Raw genomic sequence first — 14,952 nt, 5'->3', positions numbered from 1 at the left:
GATTGAAAAGTACTTTTTAATTTAATGTGGGATGAGACTTCCCAAATTGGTAATTGTTAGATGAGCAAAGACAGCATGGCATAGTGACATTGGACAGAACACTTAACCTCTGAGTGCTCCAGGCAACTCCAACTAAGTCTAGAAGTTGCAGCAAATGTCTTCTGGGAATTTCCTATTCCACTGAAATAAGTCCAGCCTCTCTTTGCAGGCATACTTCAAAAAGAGTCTGGCTTCAGTTGATAGCCATGTGGAGAAAACTGAATTTTAAACTAATCACAAGGTCATTACTGAAAGTTTTCAAATAATTTTAAATTTTAAAGAGGTTTAAAACCAATGATTATATATTTTCCTTATCTGTGAATTCAAGCTTGCACAGGCAACTGAAATGTTGTACATGCGTTTGGATACAATGAATACTACATGTATAGACAGGTAATTACTTGTTTTTAACAGATTCAGTTTTTGTTTTATATATATTTTTTTTAAACTGGCATTTATATGATGATATGCTTGTGTAAATTTGTGTAATGTGAATTATATAGTCAAAAAGACAATTTGTGCTATTTCATTCATATCTTGTTCCACTTCCAAATGTGTCCTCTAACCCACTGCACGTCTGCGTTTTCTCTTAATATTTATTACTTAGGCAAAAATCTTTTGAAAAGGAATAAACATAAAAATATTAGCATAAATCTAATATTTGACATAAAACCCATTTTTATTTAATAGAAAATATTAAATCATTACCACCAAATAAAACACTATTTTAATAAATATTTACTAACTTGATTTGCTCAGTTATCATCTAAGAAATATATAAAATGCACACTGTACTTACGATGGCAAATAATGTTATACTCCTGATTAGACCTTCAAAAATATTTATCTAGCAGCTGCTATATCATAAGAAACTTTGCTAGGTACTTAATACAAGAAAATATTAATAGTGAGACATTTGAATGTAATTTTCTTTGTAGGAATAGAAGGATTTATGTAAAACCATCCATGGAAAGAAGAACAGTAGAGATTGTGATTAAGTGAAGGGGTTTGACTATAAAGAACTATATGTATCAGAATTTTGACCATTTCTTGCCTGATTTTGGTTTCACATGTTTTATTTCTAGGAATGTTGACCATGTTTCTTATCTTCTTTCTCAAAGGTTCATTAATTGGTTTTCCCATCACTTAAGTAATTTCCAATTCCGTTGGAGCTGGGAAGATTGGTGAGTGTGAGTCATCACAGCAAAATTCCCTTAGTACTTTTAAGTTTTATATAAGGAGATACTAGGGGACTCAGTGAGGAAGTCCTGAGTTAAATGTGACTTCAGATACATCCTAACTGTGTGACCCTGGTCAAGTCACTTAACCCCAGTTACCTAGCCCTTATCTCTCTTTTGCCTTAGAATTGATACTTAGTATCAATTCTAAGACAAAAGGTAAAGATAAAAAAAAATAAGTTATATTTGAGAGGGTAGTGCAGAAAAAGACCTCTTTATTACTTTGATGTATAGTAACTCCCTTGTTTCCATCTGGGATATATTCTGAGACATGGGTGGCCGAAACTAGAGATATGAGTGAATACCTGCTGACCTCCGTTTATATATCCCCTCTCTCCCTGTTCTTGTCCCGTGGCTTGGGGTTTTGTGCCACTGCCCCTCTACCCCAACCCCTGCCCAAAAAAAAAAAACCCAAAAAACCAACCTTTAAAAAAGTGAAAGTGGAAGCTCCAGTTGCCTCAGAATTTGGGTGCTTCAGGTTGACCACACATAACTGAAACCCACAAATAAGGGTACTTTAACTAGATATGACCTGTTTAGAAATAAGTCTAAACTAGGCAAAAATGTGACATTTGCTTAACTATTAAATTTTACAATTTCTTATTAGGTCAGATTGTCTTACTCAGGATTTTGAAAATCCTAAGCCAAAATTTGTAAGAGAAGTACTGGAAAAATGTATGCGGTGAGTAGTTTGATGGTTTTCTCTTACCTCTTTTTGTACATTGTGTTTGTCTGCTCTGCCTATGTGATCATATACAGGCTAGACGATGGGTTTAATAGGCAAAGAGGTGTAATGGAAAAACTTGGGTACTAGATCTCACTTGAACATTAAATAGGTGTGTGACCTTATTGGTCAAGACACATCTTCTGTGGGCGTCATCTATAAAATGAAGGGATTGAACTAGATGACCTTTAGGATCCCTTCCAGCTCTGAAATTCTGTCATGTGAAGTATTATGGCCAACATTTATGGCATAAAGTTTTATTGAGAATTGTTAAATTCCTGATACTTTTTTATTTTGTGTGTCTATCGGTCACAAGGGAGGACAAGCGAGGGAATATGGATGTATCAGCTCAAAACCATCACCATTTTTGGAAAAACACCTCAAAGAACATGTTCTACTGATAGTGAGTCAGTAGTGTTGTCTTTAAATGTGAGAGACAACATTATATTTACTACATATGCAAGAAACTTCTTAACTAAACTTTCCTAATCTAAAAAAGATTCCTTCAGTGTAACACAGAAGTCCATGATTTTGAAATGGAATGTGTTGGGTCTAAAATCTAACTGGGTGAAGATTATGTATGTAGGGTATTGAGTAATTTTTAAAATTACTTTTAAAAAGTCTTTAAGTATAAATGAATGATACAAGGACAAATTAAAGCTTTGACTTATGAAAATTCACATTCACAGATGAGTTTACATCAACATAATACTATGTCCTCTTTTTACTCAGTTTTTTTTATGGTGAATTTTTACTGGGATTGGAATGGTTACCGGGGAATATATGCAACAAAAGTGAATTTTCCAGATGACTAAAGCTTTTTCCTTTTATCATTTTATAGCTCTTTCTGAAATTGTTCATGAATTTCTTTGTCTTAAACAAAATGTACTGAACATAATTTGATATTTTCTTTTTTTTTGTCAATTTTTTTTTAAACCCTTGTACTTCGGTATATTGTCTCATAGGTGGAAGAGTGGTAAGGGTGGGCAATGGGGGTCAAGTGACTTGCCCGGGGTCACACAGCTGGGAAGTGGCTGAGGCCGGGTTTGAACCGATATTTTCTTAATAATTTAGGGGTCTCAATTACGATGATCAGTTATAGTATCAGGCCATGCGAGACCATAGGGTGTTTTTTTTTGTTTCTGTTTTTGCTCTCTGTTGTTTCCATGCTGTTGAATTTTATTCCTTTAACATGTCAACCTTTTTCAGCTGTTCTTTAATATATTATGAAATGAGATATTTTTAAGTTCATTAGATTTATGTATAAAATTGTCACTGAACTCTGAATGTTGATTTGTGGACTTCTTTAAAGTGTACAAGATTTAGTACACTTGCTTTTTGGCTAGCTATTTTAAGGCCCCATACCTTATTTTTTCCCAGAATTAGATGTATTTCAAGAGGTTGAAGTTGCCTTACTTCTGAGGAATTGTGTAGTTTTAGAGCTGGAAGGAACCTTAGAGATCATGTAGTCAGTCTCATTATTTTAGTTATTTATATGATAAATATTCTAAAGTTGAAATATTTTTGTTTTAGGCTTTCATACCATCAGCGCATATTAGATATTGTTCCTCCAGCTTTTGCTCCTCTGTGTCCTGCAAATCCAACATGCATTTACAAGTATGGAGATGAAAGTAGCAGTAAGTAATATGCTTTTCCCCCTCTCCCCCATACGATTTAAATGAAATTTACTATGCCCAATTTTAATGTCAATTAGGCAAGAAAAACTGAACCTTAGAAATTCCCCCCTTTCTACTTAGAGATTTTCTCCCTTTTTAAACTAAAGGATATCATACTCTTATTTTAACCAGCTATCATATTTATGAGGGAATTTTTCTTCTTTGTTCTAAAATGTATCTTTTTGACTGACTTATTATAAATTACATTTGTCAGTGAAACATTGTAGAACAATCCAATGTAATGGACAAGACACTCCCTAGGGACTTATTAGAAAGAATGCTATCCACATCAAGAGAAAGAACTGTGGGAGTAGAAACAAAGAAGAAAAACAAATGACCAATCATTTATTTATATGTATATATGATGGGGATTTTGGTTTTAAAAGATTGCTTTATTGCAAAAATGAACATTATGGAAATAGGTATAAGTGATAACATCTGTATAATCCAGTGGAAGTGCTTATTGGATCTGGGAAGGGGTAGGAAAGAGGGGAGGGAAAGAAAATGAAATGAGTAAACAAGGAAAAAATATTTCAAGAAAAAAAGAGTGAATGGAAAGGTAAAAGGGAGAAAAGAATTTTAAGTAAAAAATAATAAATTATCTTTGTCTTCAACTAGTTGCATTTTTAACAATAATGATATTCTTATGGCATTAATTCCTCCTATTTTTCAAGCATATTATTAGTTATAAAGTTTATAGATTTTTAGCATCTTTAAGAAAGTATATGGGGAAGCATAGAAGAATGAGAAAGGCTTTATTTTTGTATACTATACAGAAACTCCATGCCTTTATAACTGGAGCACTATTTTTTTTAAACCCTTACCTTCATATCTTAGAATCAATACTTTTTATTGGTTCTAAGGCAGAAGAGCAGTAAGGGGTAGGCAATGGGAGTTAAGTGACTTGCCCAGGATCACACAGCTAGGAAGTGTGTCTGAGGCCAGATTTGCACCTAGGACCTCCTGTCTTTAGGCCTGGCTCTCAATCCACTGAGCCACCCAGCTGCCCCCTTGAGCACTATGTAGGCACTGAACATCACAAGCACCAAAATAGCACCAAAGAAAAGTCTTTTTATATCATACAAAAAGTAAAAGACTTATTACCCCTGAGTCAGATTTAGATAAAAGGAAGAAGAAAGAATAATAAGAAAAAAGAATATCATATAATTGAAACAACTTAATCCTGCCATTTAAGCAAGTAATGAAAATAAAAATGGAAAACAGACAACAGAGATGACATTGACACTGCTTATAACTTTATATAGACGTTTAACCAATATATTGTAAGTATTGCAACAAGGCTACTAAAAGAAACCTCAGACGACCATTCTTTCTCTTAGCTTAGCCCTTAAAACCATTATCTGAGGAAGCATTTCTTATGTAGAAGGGGCCAGCTATCCCCACCAATTGCCAATCATCTGCCACATAGAGGACAGGCAATTCAGTCAAATCACCATCTCTACTCACTCTGACTGCCATCTCCCATCAGAAACAGCTTGAGACCCTACACCCAAGAGCCATGGGAATATCAAGACTTCTAGTCCAGGATTGTGGAAATGCAGATAATCATTAGTAAAGGCATAAAACAGATGTGTGTTCACAAAAAAAAAAAAAAAAAAAAAAAAAAAAAAAGATGTGTACCACTGTGATAAGGAAATTTAATTTGGAATCCACATTAGAGAGTGATTCATTGTAGCTAGTGAAATCTTCAGGAAGAAGGACTTCATGGCTGATAATTGTGCTGTTTGCATCACACTTCAGAATATCAAAGAACTTCCTGGAAGAGATGGGTAATCATTCAGAAGAGTTTGGTCTGACTATCCACACACAAAAGACAACTGGATGAAAAGAGACAGTGAATTGGACCCAGAGTAGAACTGGAGGAGAGAGAGTTGGTTATATTCACTTTGGGAATTTGCCAAAGACCCATATTTTTGTCACCAACATTTTGCCAGTGTTATTTATGGCAGCAAGACTTGGAATACAATAGTTCCTTAAGAACTGAAAATAAATATTGCAGAGAGGGCAGTGGAGATGCACATGATAGGTGTAAGCATGCTGCAATATAACCAGTGAGGAACTTTGAAGAACAAAAATGAATGATGTTATCAAGAAATTTTGATAGGAAGAGAATGTGGATAGATTATATTTAGGGCAAGGAATGATAACTGGGTAGTCAGAATACTTCACTGGTATCCTTGTGAAGTCAAGAGAAAGCAAGGAAGGCTCTTGGCACTTTGGGTGGATTCCCCTGTGGTACACTTATGGTCAAGGACAAGACTTGTATAAAATAGACAAACTTTTTCATAATGTTCAGTATTTCTTGGTAGAAGTTTCTTGAAGGAAGCAACTGGCTTTGTTTTGTTTTGTATTACCAGTCACTAGAATTTAAATACCAAATTTAAATTTAAATCAACTATTTATTATTATGAATATTATGAATGTTTTTAAATGGTTCTAGATAGCCTGAGCATGTTTTGCAGAAAGAGCTTGAGAGTGAAATATTCCTAGGTTGCCAAATAGTGGCTGAATGTCCAAATTTTCTTTTGGACATCATTTCTGAAACTATAGTGGAACTTAAAAAAGAGATACACATATAAGTTTTAACTTTCTGACTTTTTAAAAATTGGTATATTACATGTTTACTACTAATTAGCAGTTTATCCAGGAAGCTACAAGCTACCCCTTTGACTTCTTATACTTCCCTCATTTATGATGGTTCTAAAATCTCACTTATGAAACCTTATTAATAACTCTGTTGAGCTGCACCTCAGGAAGCTAAACAACCTTTTGTCCTTAAAACTCTGTTATCTTGACTTCTTTCAAAGTGTTCCATTCTTTCTGACTACTCTGCCTTCTTTGTTGACTTCTGTTCCTCAGTCTACCACTGAATTTATCCCCTGGGCTTATTTATTTATCTTATGTCATGACTTAATCAGATTTCTGTATTAATAACTTTGGAATCTAAAACTCTAGCCTTGATCTTACCCAAATTCATCACATATTTTTAGCTGTTTGTAGTCTTTCAGTCTGCTTAACTGTTTCCTTCCTCATCTCAAATTCAAAATGTTTAAAAAGGAGCATCTTATCTCCTCCACACTTCCCTATTTCTTTTTTTTTTTTTTTAATTTTTTTTTTTAAACCCTTGTACTTCGGTGTATTGTCTCATAGGTGGAAGAGTGGTAAGGGTGGGCATTGGGGGTCAAGTGACTTGCCCAGGGTCACACAGCTGGGAAGTGGCTGAGGCCGGGTTTGAACCCAGGACCTCCTGTCTCTAGGCCTGACTCTCACTCCACTGAGCTACCCAGCTGCCCCCCACACTTCCCTATTTCTGCCACTGGTAGTACCAGAAAAATCAAATGACTAAGGAAACAAATGTTTGAGCTTCCTAATATTTTAATTTATTAAACAGACCTTCTCAATTCCCCCTGAATGCAGAGGGAGACAGACTTTTTATCCATTAAAAACAACCAAATAAGACCAGTTAAAAGAAGACAGATAAGCAAGGTAGAACATTAGGAATCTGATTTCTAATTAGAGGAAAAATTAGGGACTTTTCAAATTAGGAGAGGGAGAGCAAACAGTTGCAATCCCCTGAAATCAGAAAAAGAGGTGTCCTACTCCCTGCAAGTATCTGTATATAATCCTTTGAATGAAACAATAATTAGTTGATCAGTATGGGGCCTGTTCTTAGGTAAGACACATGGATTGCTTGAGAAGTACAATTGTGAAAAACCTCCTTGCCATCAGTCTGAATCTGATAGGGTTCTGGTCAGTATAATCTAGGTCCTTAGTTAAGAGTCTCTAGAGATGGTCCAGCTTCCTAGCCATTCAGTAGAAAGGGAATTGTACTAATTCCAGAACTGTGTCAAAAGATGGAGTCATTGTGGTTCACTCAGTACTCACAGTTAACCACTTGCTGTTCCAATTCCCTCAGTTCCCTCATGACCATAGTCCAGACATCATTCTTTAATTCATGTATTATTTCATTACCTTCTTAATATAGCACCTTTATAACCTTGAGGCTTCCCTATTATTCAGTGCTAATTATGCTTGCTAAATTTGATTAAAAACTTTCATGTTCCTTTCCTCTTAAAGAATTTAAAATCAGTCATTTGTTGAGCAACATTTTAAAGATCATTAAAATAATTTTTAAAATTTCATTTTTTCCAGTGAACATTTTTTCCCTCCTGTTATTTCCCATCCACCATTATACAATAACCCCCCCCCCCAAAAAATAAACTCCTCAAAACAAATAGATGATGAGCATGTGAAGCCAATTATATGTTTCAGTTTGCATATTGAATCCATCATCTATGACAGTAGGTGGGTCCATCTGTGGGCTTCTCATTTGTGGTCATTTGTTGCATTGGTCAGAATTCGAAGGTTTTTCAAAGTTATTCTTTTATAATATTACCATTGTATAAATTATTCTCTTGCTTCACTTCACTCTGCATCATTTTTTACAGGTCTTCCAAATTTCTCCCTCTTTGCCTTTTTATGGGCTCTCTCTTCCTATCCCTTAGAATACATAGTTTCCTTCACAACTCAACTCAAGTGTCATCTTCTGCAAGGCCTTTTCTGATTTTCCCTCAGTTGTTAGTTCCTCCCTCTTACTCTTTAAGTAACTGTACATATTCTTCTGCCCAGTAGAATTTAGGAGGGGCTGTTTCATTTTGAGTTTTGTGTCCATAACAACCTGACACTGTCATTGAATATAGTAGGCTTACTCTAAATGCTTTTTGAATGAATAGCTTAGAAAGAAGTACTTGGTGGGCTTGGTTTTAGTTATTTAACTATTTTTAAGTTAGTTCTTTCAACTTAGAATTTTTTTTCCTGTGTTTTAGATTCTCTTCCAGGACATTCTGTAGCCCTCTGCTTAGCTGTTGCCTTTAAAAGTAAGGCAAGTAATGATGAAATCTTCAGCATTTTGAAAGATGTGCCGAATCCTAACCAAGATGATGATGATGGTAAGAGAATAAGGCTGTTTGTGAAATAACAGCCTGAATACATGGTATAAATAGAGATTATATTATTCCTCTTAAGAGGTTCTACAGCAGTGTTCTTGGGTAGTTTTGAAAATCAGGAGTTGTTTTAGTATTTGTTCTATCTCCAGTTTGTTTCTTTGCAACAACAGAGTATTTACTTGTGAAAAGGGAAGTATAGCAATGTCTAGTATTTTTTATTTTTTTATTATCGTTATTATCATTTTTTAAACCCTTACCTTACCTTCCGTGTTAGAGTCAATACTGTGTATTGGCTCCAAGGCAGAAGAGTGGTAAGGGCTAGGCAATGGGGTTTAAGTGACTTGCCCAAGCTCACACAGCTAGGAAGTAATCTGAGGCCAGATTTGAACCTAGGACCTCCCATCTCTCAGCCTGGCTCTTAATCCACTGAGCCACCAAGCTATCCTCTCTAGTATTTTTTAAATGTTGGAGAGAAGAGATTATTATAAATATGTCACATTGTATTCTTTTGCAATTATTTATCTTCACTTGAATAAAGAGATAAAGAGTGAAAAGAACAGCTTAATAGAGGCATCTATGAAAGTTGGTATATTATGGACACATTAAGAAACAGATGGTATTGGAAGACTGGTGGTCAGTGTACAAGAATCTAATAATTATTCTTGTGAGCCAGTTTCAGTCTTAGAGTAAAGATTTGGATGATAGTCAAATGAAATCAAATGATCACTTTTTCATAAAATATAATCTTAATCTGTTTTAAGAAACTTCATGAAAATTGTACTCATCATTTTTTATGTGGGGCAGTTCTTCTAAATTAAATTCTTGCTGAAGCATCAGCCCATTCCCAAGACTTTGTAGAAAGATAATATTTCTCGATTCCACAGAAGATTGTAATGGACAGTTGAAAAAATGAGGGGGACTTAAGCCTGAGGACTTAAGGAAAGGAAATAGCATAGGTGAATTGTAAGATGTTGAATATGGTGAGGAAAAATTATAAGATAAATTTGCAGTGAATCCAATAGCATGGTTTTGCGATTTTCTCCACTGTTGTTTAACAGCATGAGGAACAAAGGCAGCAGGCAGTAGAGCAATTCAGAGTTGGTAGGGTATGATTGGCATTAGGATAAGGGGTTGGAATTCTTGAAAATAAAAGGTAGTATAGAATTGAACTACCAAGGCATCAAATCGGAGAAAGGAGGAAAGGGTAGCCAATGGAAGAGTGATGGTATGGGAAAGAATCAAGGGATAAAGGACTTAGAGAGCATAGTCTGAAGAGAGTTAGGGGTCATAAGGCAGAGGGAATGATGAAATGATTAAAGACTAATCAAAGAAAGGAATTCCAGTGTTCATGAACATGGAATTGTGCATTTGTGGATAAAGGCAAGAACAAAGATATGCATCTCTGGCAGTAGCTAAAGTACATTAGAAAGTTAGGGCATAGGAAGTGAGTGAATCTTAAAGCAAGAGAGATTATTTATTGAAGGTAGTAGAGGGAGAGCCTGGAAGTGGCAATGGAAACAAAGGAATATTGCAGCTCCCTCACCACAACCAGCAAGTCAGGGATATATATATATATATATATATATATATATGAGTGAAAGTACAACCAGTGATGGAGGTGGCTAGAGATGCCATGTCATCAAGAGGGTGACAGGTCTCAATGAGTGTAAGTTGGGAAGGACTGGAAAAGAAAAAGTTTTAAGATATAAGCAAGTTTATTATGGAGCAGACAATTCAGAGAGCACAGTGGAAGGGTTAGGTAGAACTGTTGTGGAGCATTTGGAGAGTTGAGGGGAATTGGGAGTAAGGGTATACGGTATGGTAAATGGAGAATAGGGTTTATATAATGAACCAGGGATTTAGAATCACTGAGAACAGGGGATAGTGTGATAGGGTAGGAGAATGCTACCTATTGAGGAAGGAATTCTAGATTATTAGTGACTGCAAGGAAGCCCATTAAAAGAGGGAGGCAATTAATCTATTTAGGCTTCTCTTCATGTGCATCCTTATAGCAAGAGATGATGAATCCTATAAAGACTGCCTCACCACAGGTATCAGAAGAAGGCACAGCAGGAGTTTGCAATTTGAGATGCAGGAACCACTTTAGGCTTTAGTCAGGAAAAAACTCCCTAATAATTTGAGTTATCCAAAAGTAGAATTACCATTAGAGTTTATGGTTTCCCCTTCTGGGAAGTCTTCATTAGAGGTAAGATGACTATTTGATATGTTATGATGGAAATACCTCTTGTGTTTTAATTGAGCTATATTCCTAATGAGATCCAGTCCAACTTTCCATTTCTGTGATGATGTATAAATCCTTTTGAAAAGCATTTTTATTTTCTCACTGTGAACATTTTTCAGATGAAGGATTCAGTTTTAACCCATTGAAAATTGAAGTCTTTGTGCAAACTCTGCTTCACCTCGCAGCCAAGTCATTTAGCCACTCTTTCAGTGCTCTTGCAAAGTAAGTTCAAGTAGCTTTTCTTGGGGATATACGTATATATATAAATTTTTTTAATCCTTTTTGTGTATTATTGTTGAATAGGTTTCAAAAAGTGTTGGAGTGATAGGGAGGGGGGACTTAGTAATACCACAGGGGGACTTAGTAATACTACAGATTATCCATATATATAGGGTATAAAAACTAGTGCTCATTTCCTATGTAAAAGATTCACCACTAGTCTGTGCTTTCCAATAATATGTGTATACGCACTCACATACTATATACTCTCTCTTTCTATTTCTGTCTTATCTGTCTCTTTCACACTCTTTAATTCATTACTCTAATGGCATCAGAATGATTAGGGGAGACATCTGTGGAATGGTCTCACCTAACACTGGCCATCAGTAGTTGAATTTTTTTTTTTGCCATTATAGTACATTAAAATTGTCTATTAAGGCAAATTGACTACAGGGTGTTGCTTTTATAAAAGGCATATATATTAGTGGATGAGGATCCAACCCCAAAGAAATGATTATTTTTAAAGTGAAATGTATATCTACTTTTAAAATACCTTAGGACAAACTCTTAGAATCATTTCCTATGAAGAAAATTCTGAAAACCACTAAAGTAAGCAAAAGACCAAAATAAATCTAAAGCCAGAATTCCCAAAACAACAGTTTTTCTCTTCCTCAGTTTTTTATTTCTAAACAGATTCCTTTTCACTTTGATAGTCCTTTCAGAAGATGAGAACAGTTAATCTTCTATACACTAAGTAGGCTAGCTTTTTCATCTAGCTTTACAAACTAAATTTTAAGGCTTGAAATTGTCACATTTATTTTCTAATACAAACATTTTCAGGAACACAGCTGTTTCCATTTTCGTATAGTCTATAATATATAGCATTACCCCAATAAAATTCTCCAGTGTCTGAGATATTAAAACAGAAAAAAATTCATTATTTGTTAAGAGCATGTGTGCTCTTAAATCTGTTTATATTGCATACCATAATTTGAGTAGCATTAAAAATGCTTAAAGATATTACAGCATTTGCTAATTAATATTTTTGTTTTACAATAAGGTTTCACGAGGTCTTCAAAACACTTGCAGAAAGTGATGAGGGAAAATTACATGTTCTGAGGGTCATGTTTGAAGTCTGGAGGAATCATCCCCAGGTAAGAGTCATTTTAAGCTACTTGGAATTCAGATTATGACACTTGCAAATTATTCATGCATGTATGTTATTGTTTTGCTCTTTAGAGTTAAGTCCCTGGGCCTTCAAAGTAGTCTCACAAACCAATTTTCATCTGTATTTTTCAAACACCTCATAGATTCACCTCAAAAAAACCAGAAGAATTGGCTTCAACTGCCCAAAGGCAATAATAATGGTGGTTTCTTGAGATCACAGGTCATCTTGCTTTGCAGTATGCCCAGTGAGAATGATGATTCAGTTCAATTAACCTAACATTTATTACATGCTGAATGTGTGTATAGTGCTCAAAATATATAAAGGTAAAAATTACAAGATTTATGCCTTCACAAGCATAAATTCTCTGCTGTGGATTAAACATGAACATCTATAAACAAATGTTAAGTCTAGAAAAAAGTTATTTCAAGAAGAGGTTAATTCACAATTTGGTGGATAAGGAAAAGCCTGTAACAGGTGTTCCTTAAAAGAATTTTAGGTTTTTCTGTGACAGTTGAGGAGGGAGTGCATTTTAGACATGGTCAACCACCTATGTAAAGGCACAAAAGAGAGAAATAGAACATTGTGTTTGGGGAATGAGTAACAGATGAATTAAATTAAAACATTATGGAAAAGGTATAACATGAAATAAGACTAGAAGGGTAATTGGGAGACATTTTGTGAAGGGCATTGGATTATAAATTGAGGGTTTCTTTTCTTTTTTTTTAAACTATTAAGTTACATAGGGAGTTATTGAAATACAGTAGTGACATCAGGTTTGTGTTTTAGGAATGTAAATTTGGCAGCTCTTCTTGGAGGACAGATTGAAGTAGGGAGAACCTGAATGAGAGGAGGCCAGTTAGGGGTCATTGAAGTACTCCAGCTGAGAGATGATGGGGGTCTAAGGTAGAGATTGAAGAGTATGGAAAAGGGGCAGAGGCATGTTGTGAAGGCAGAATCAATGAGACTTCAAGGCTCAAAGGTCATGAAGGAACAGTGTAAGATGCAGAAATGAGTAGCCATATTTCTGGGGGTGCAAGCTGGCAGTTGCTACTTTGGAACATAGAACCTGGCAGAACACCCAGGCCGTGTGCCAGGGTGTCAGTTAAGGACAGGGTATAAAAGGGGGTCCTCAAACCCCTGGGAGCCTCACTTCTCTGGCTTCACCTGGAGGGTTAGGGAGGAAAAGAGGTTTTGGGCCCTAGGGTGGTTTGGGAGTTTCTGATAGACAGGTAGGAACTAATTCCATTGATAGCGAAATATTCAGTACTTCCTTGGAATAGGCGACATCCTAGAGAACAGCTACAACCAAGAACAACTGCAACTGACCCAGGGGCTTCCCAGCCTCTGGGCTCAGCAACAAGCAACAGAGTTGGGATTTGCCCTCAAGGCTGTCTCATTACTCTGCACCTAGGGAACATCAACTAGTGCTTCAAGATTAATCAACATCAACATTTTAGGCAAAATTTTAGGGTTTCCTTCGCCCACTACCTACCCTTACTTTCCCTCTGTTTAAGTACAAATAAACCCTGGTTAACCTTGAGCCTAAACAATCTTGGAGCCTTGCTTACCTTACCATCACCATCCTTTAATAGCAGTCAGATCCACATTACAACTTATTTGAGCAAGCCTTTCTAAGCCAGGTTATCCATTTCAATTTGAGGTTTCAGGAAGTTTCAATCTGCTTCCTGGAAACATTTCTAACTCGGCTGGATTGGTTCCAAGCCCTGGGCCTGTGGCAGAGAATCTTGGGCTTAAAGAGAGCTGACCCTGCTGCTGTGGGAGGATATCTAACACATACAGCCATGGTTTGAGACTCCCTCCCATTCATATTCCATCATCAACATCTGCTTAGGCCCCTTTGCTGCTCCTAATAGTACCCCACATTACAGTTCGGTGAGCCAGCAGAAATATGGCTATTCATTTCTACATCTTACAACAGGAAGTGTCAAATGTGACCTAAAAGTTTCTTGCCTTGGTGACTTGAAAGGTGGTCATGAACTTGAATGAAATAGGGAAATTCAGAAAAAAATTAAAGGAAGGAAGAAGCTAGGAGAGGAGATACATTTTGGACATGTGAAATTTACTATAGGGGGCTTCAAGATGCCCAAAAGTTAAAAGGCATGTTTTATAGGTCTTTGTAGAGTTGTGCCTTCTTCTTGGTTAATCTCTCAAGAGATTGAGCCAAACTCTTAAAAGGAAAAAAAAATCTTCTATAAGCATTCCCTCCACTCCCGTGCCTCTCAAAACTATTCTCAAGTCACTTAGATTTGTCTTACCTTATATAATTTAACTACCAATATAAAACTATTCTCTCCAAAGGAAACTCAGTTGCTACATCCAGTGATTTTAACAGATTAGTCTTGGCACTCTCTACAAAGTTGGGTAATCAACTCATTGTTTTCTTCTAGATGATTGCTGTTTTAGTTGATAAGATGATTCGAACACAGATTGTGGACTGTGCTGCAGTAGCAAATTGGATCTTCTCTTCTGAACTTTCCCGTGATTTTACTAGGTAAGCTAAGACTATATCTATATCCTCCTACTATTTTTACCAGAATTCTAAGTTAAGAATAACTTAAGAAGAAGAAGCTTGGAATTTTTTTTCCTCCCTGTGTAAAAATCTTGTTTGCTTTCCTGAGAGATCCAAATATAGTTTTGGATATACACACACATATACAT

The 14,952-nt window shown here is 35.8% G+C and overlaps 1 protein-coding gene across 2 annotated transcripts in view; it reads left to right on the top strand.

Moving 5' to 3' along the window:
- The window catches only part of NCBP1 (nuclear cap binding protein subunit 1), a 53,836-nt gene that overhangs the window by 31,696 nt on the left and 7,188 nt on the right, over positions 1–14,952 (top strand). For both annotated transcript variants that reach the window (XM_044660806.1, XM_044660814.1), the window contains 8 exons: positions 368–432; positions 1,161–1,223; positions 1,885–1,959; positions 3,535–3,638; positions 8,525–8,647; positions 11,006–11,108; positions 12,166–12,259; positions 14,682–14,785. In XM_044660806.1, the coding sequence (XP_044516741.1) occupies positions 368–432; positions 1,161–1,223; positions 1,885–1,959; positions 3,535–3,638; positions 8,525–8,647; positions 11,006–11,108; positions 12,166–12,259; positions 14,682–14,785 (731 nt within the window). The remainder of the gene's footprint in view (positions 1–367; positions 433–1,160; positions 1,224–1,884; positions 1,960–3,534; positions 3,639–8,524; positions 8,648–11,005; positions 11,109–12,165; positions 12,260–14,681; positions 14,786–14,952) is intronic.

The sequence above is a fragment of the Gracilinanus agilis genome, chromosome 1, assembly GCF_016433145.1.
Source record: "Gracilinanus agilis isolate LMUSP501 chromosome 1, AgileGrace, whole genome shotgun sequence".
Classification (NCBI taxonomy): domain Eukaryota; kingdom Metazoa; phylum Chordata; class Mammalia; order Didelphimorphia; family Didelphidae; genus Gracilinanus; species Gracilinanus agilis.
The sequence above is the reverse complement of the archived record's forward strand: the minus strand, read 5'-3'. Positions and strand labels throughout refer to the sequence as shown.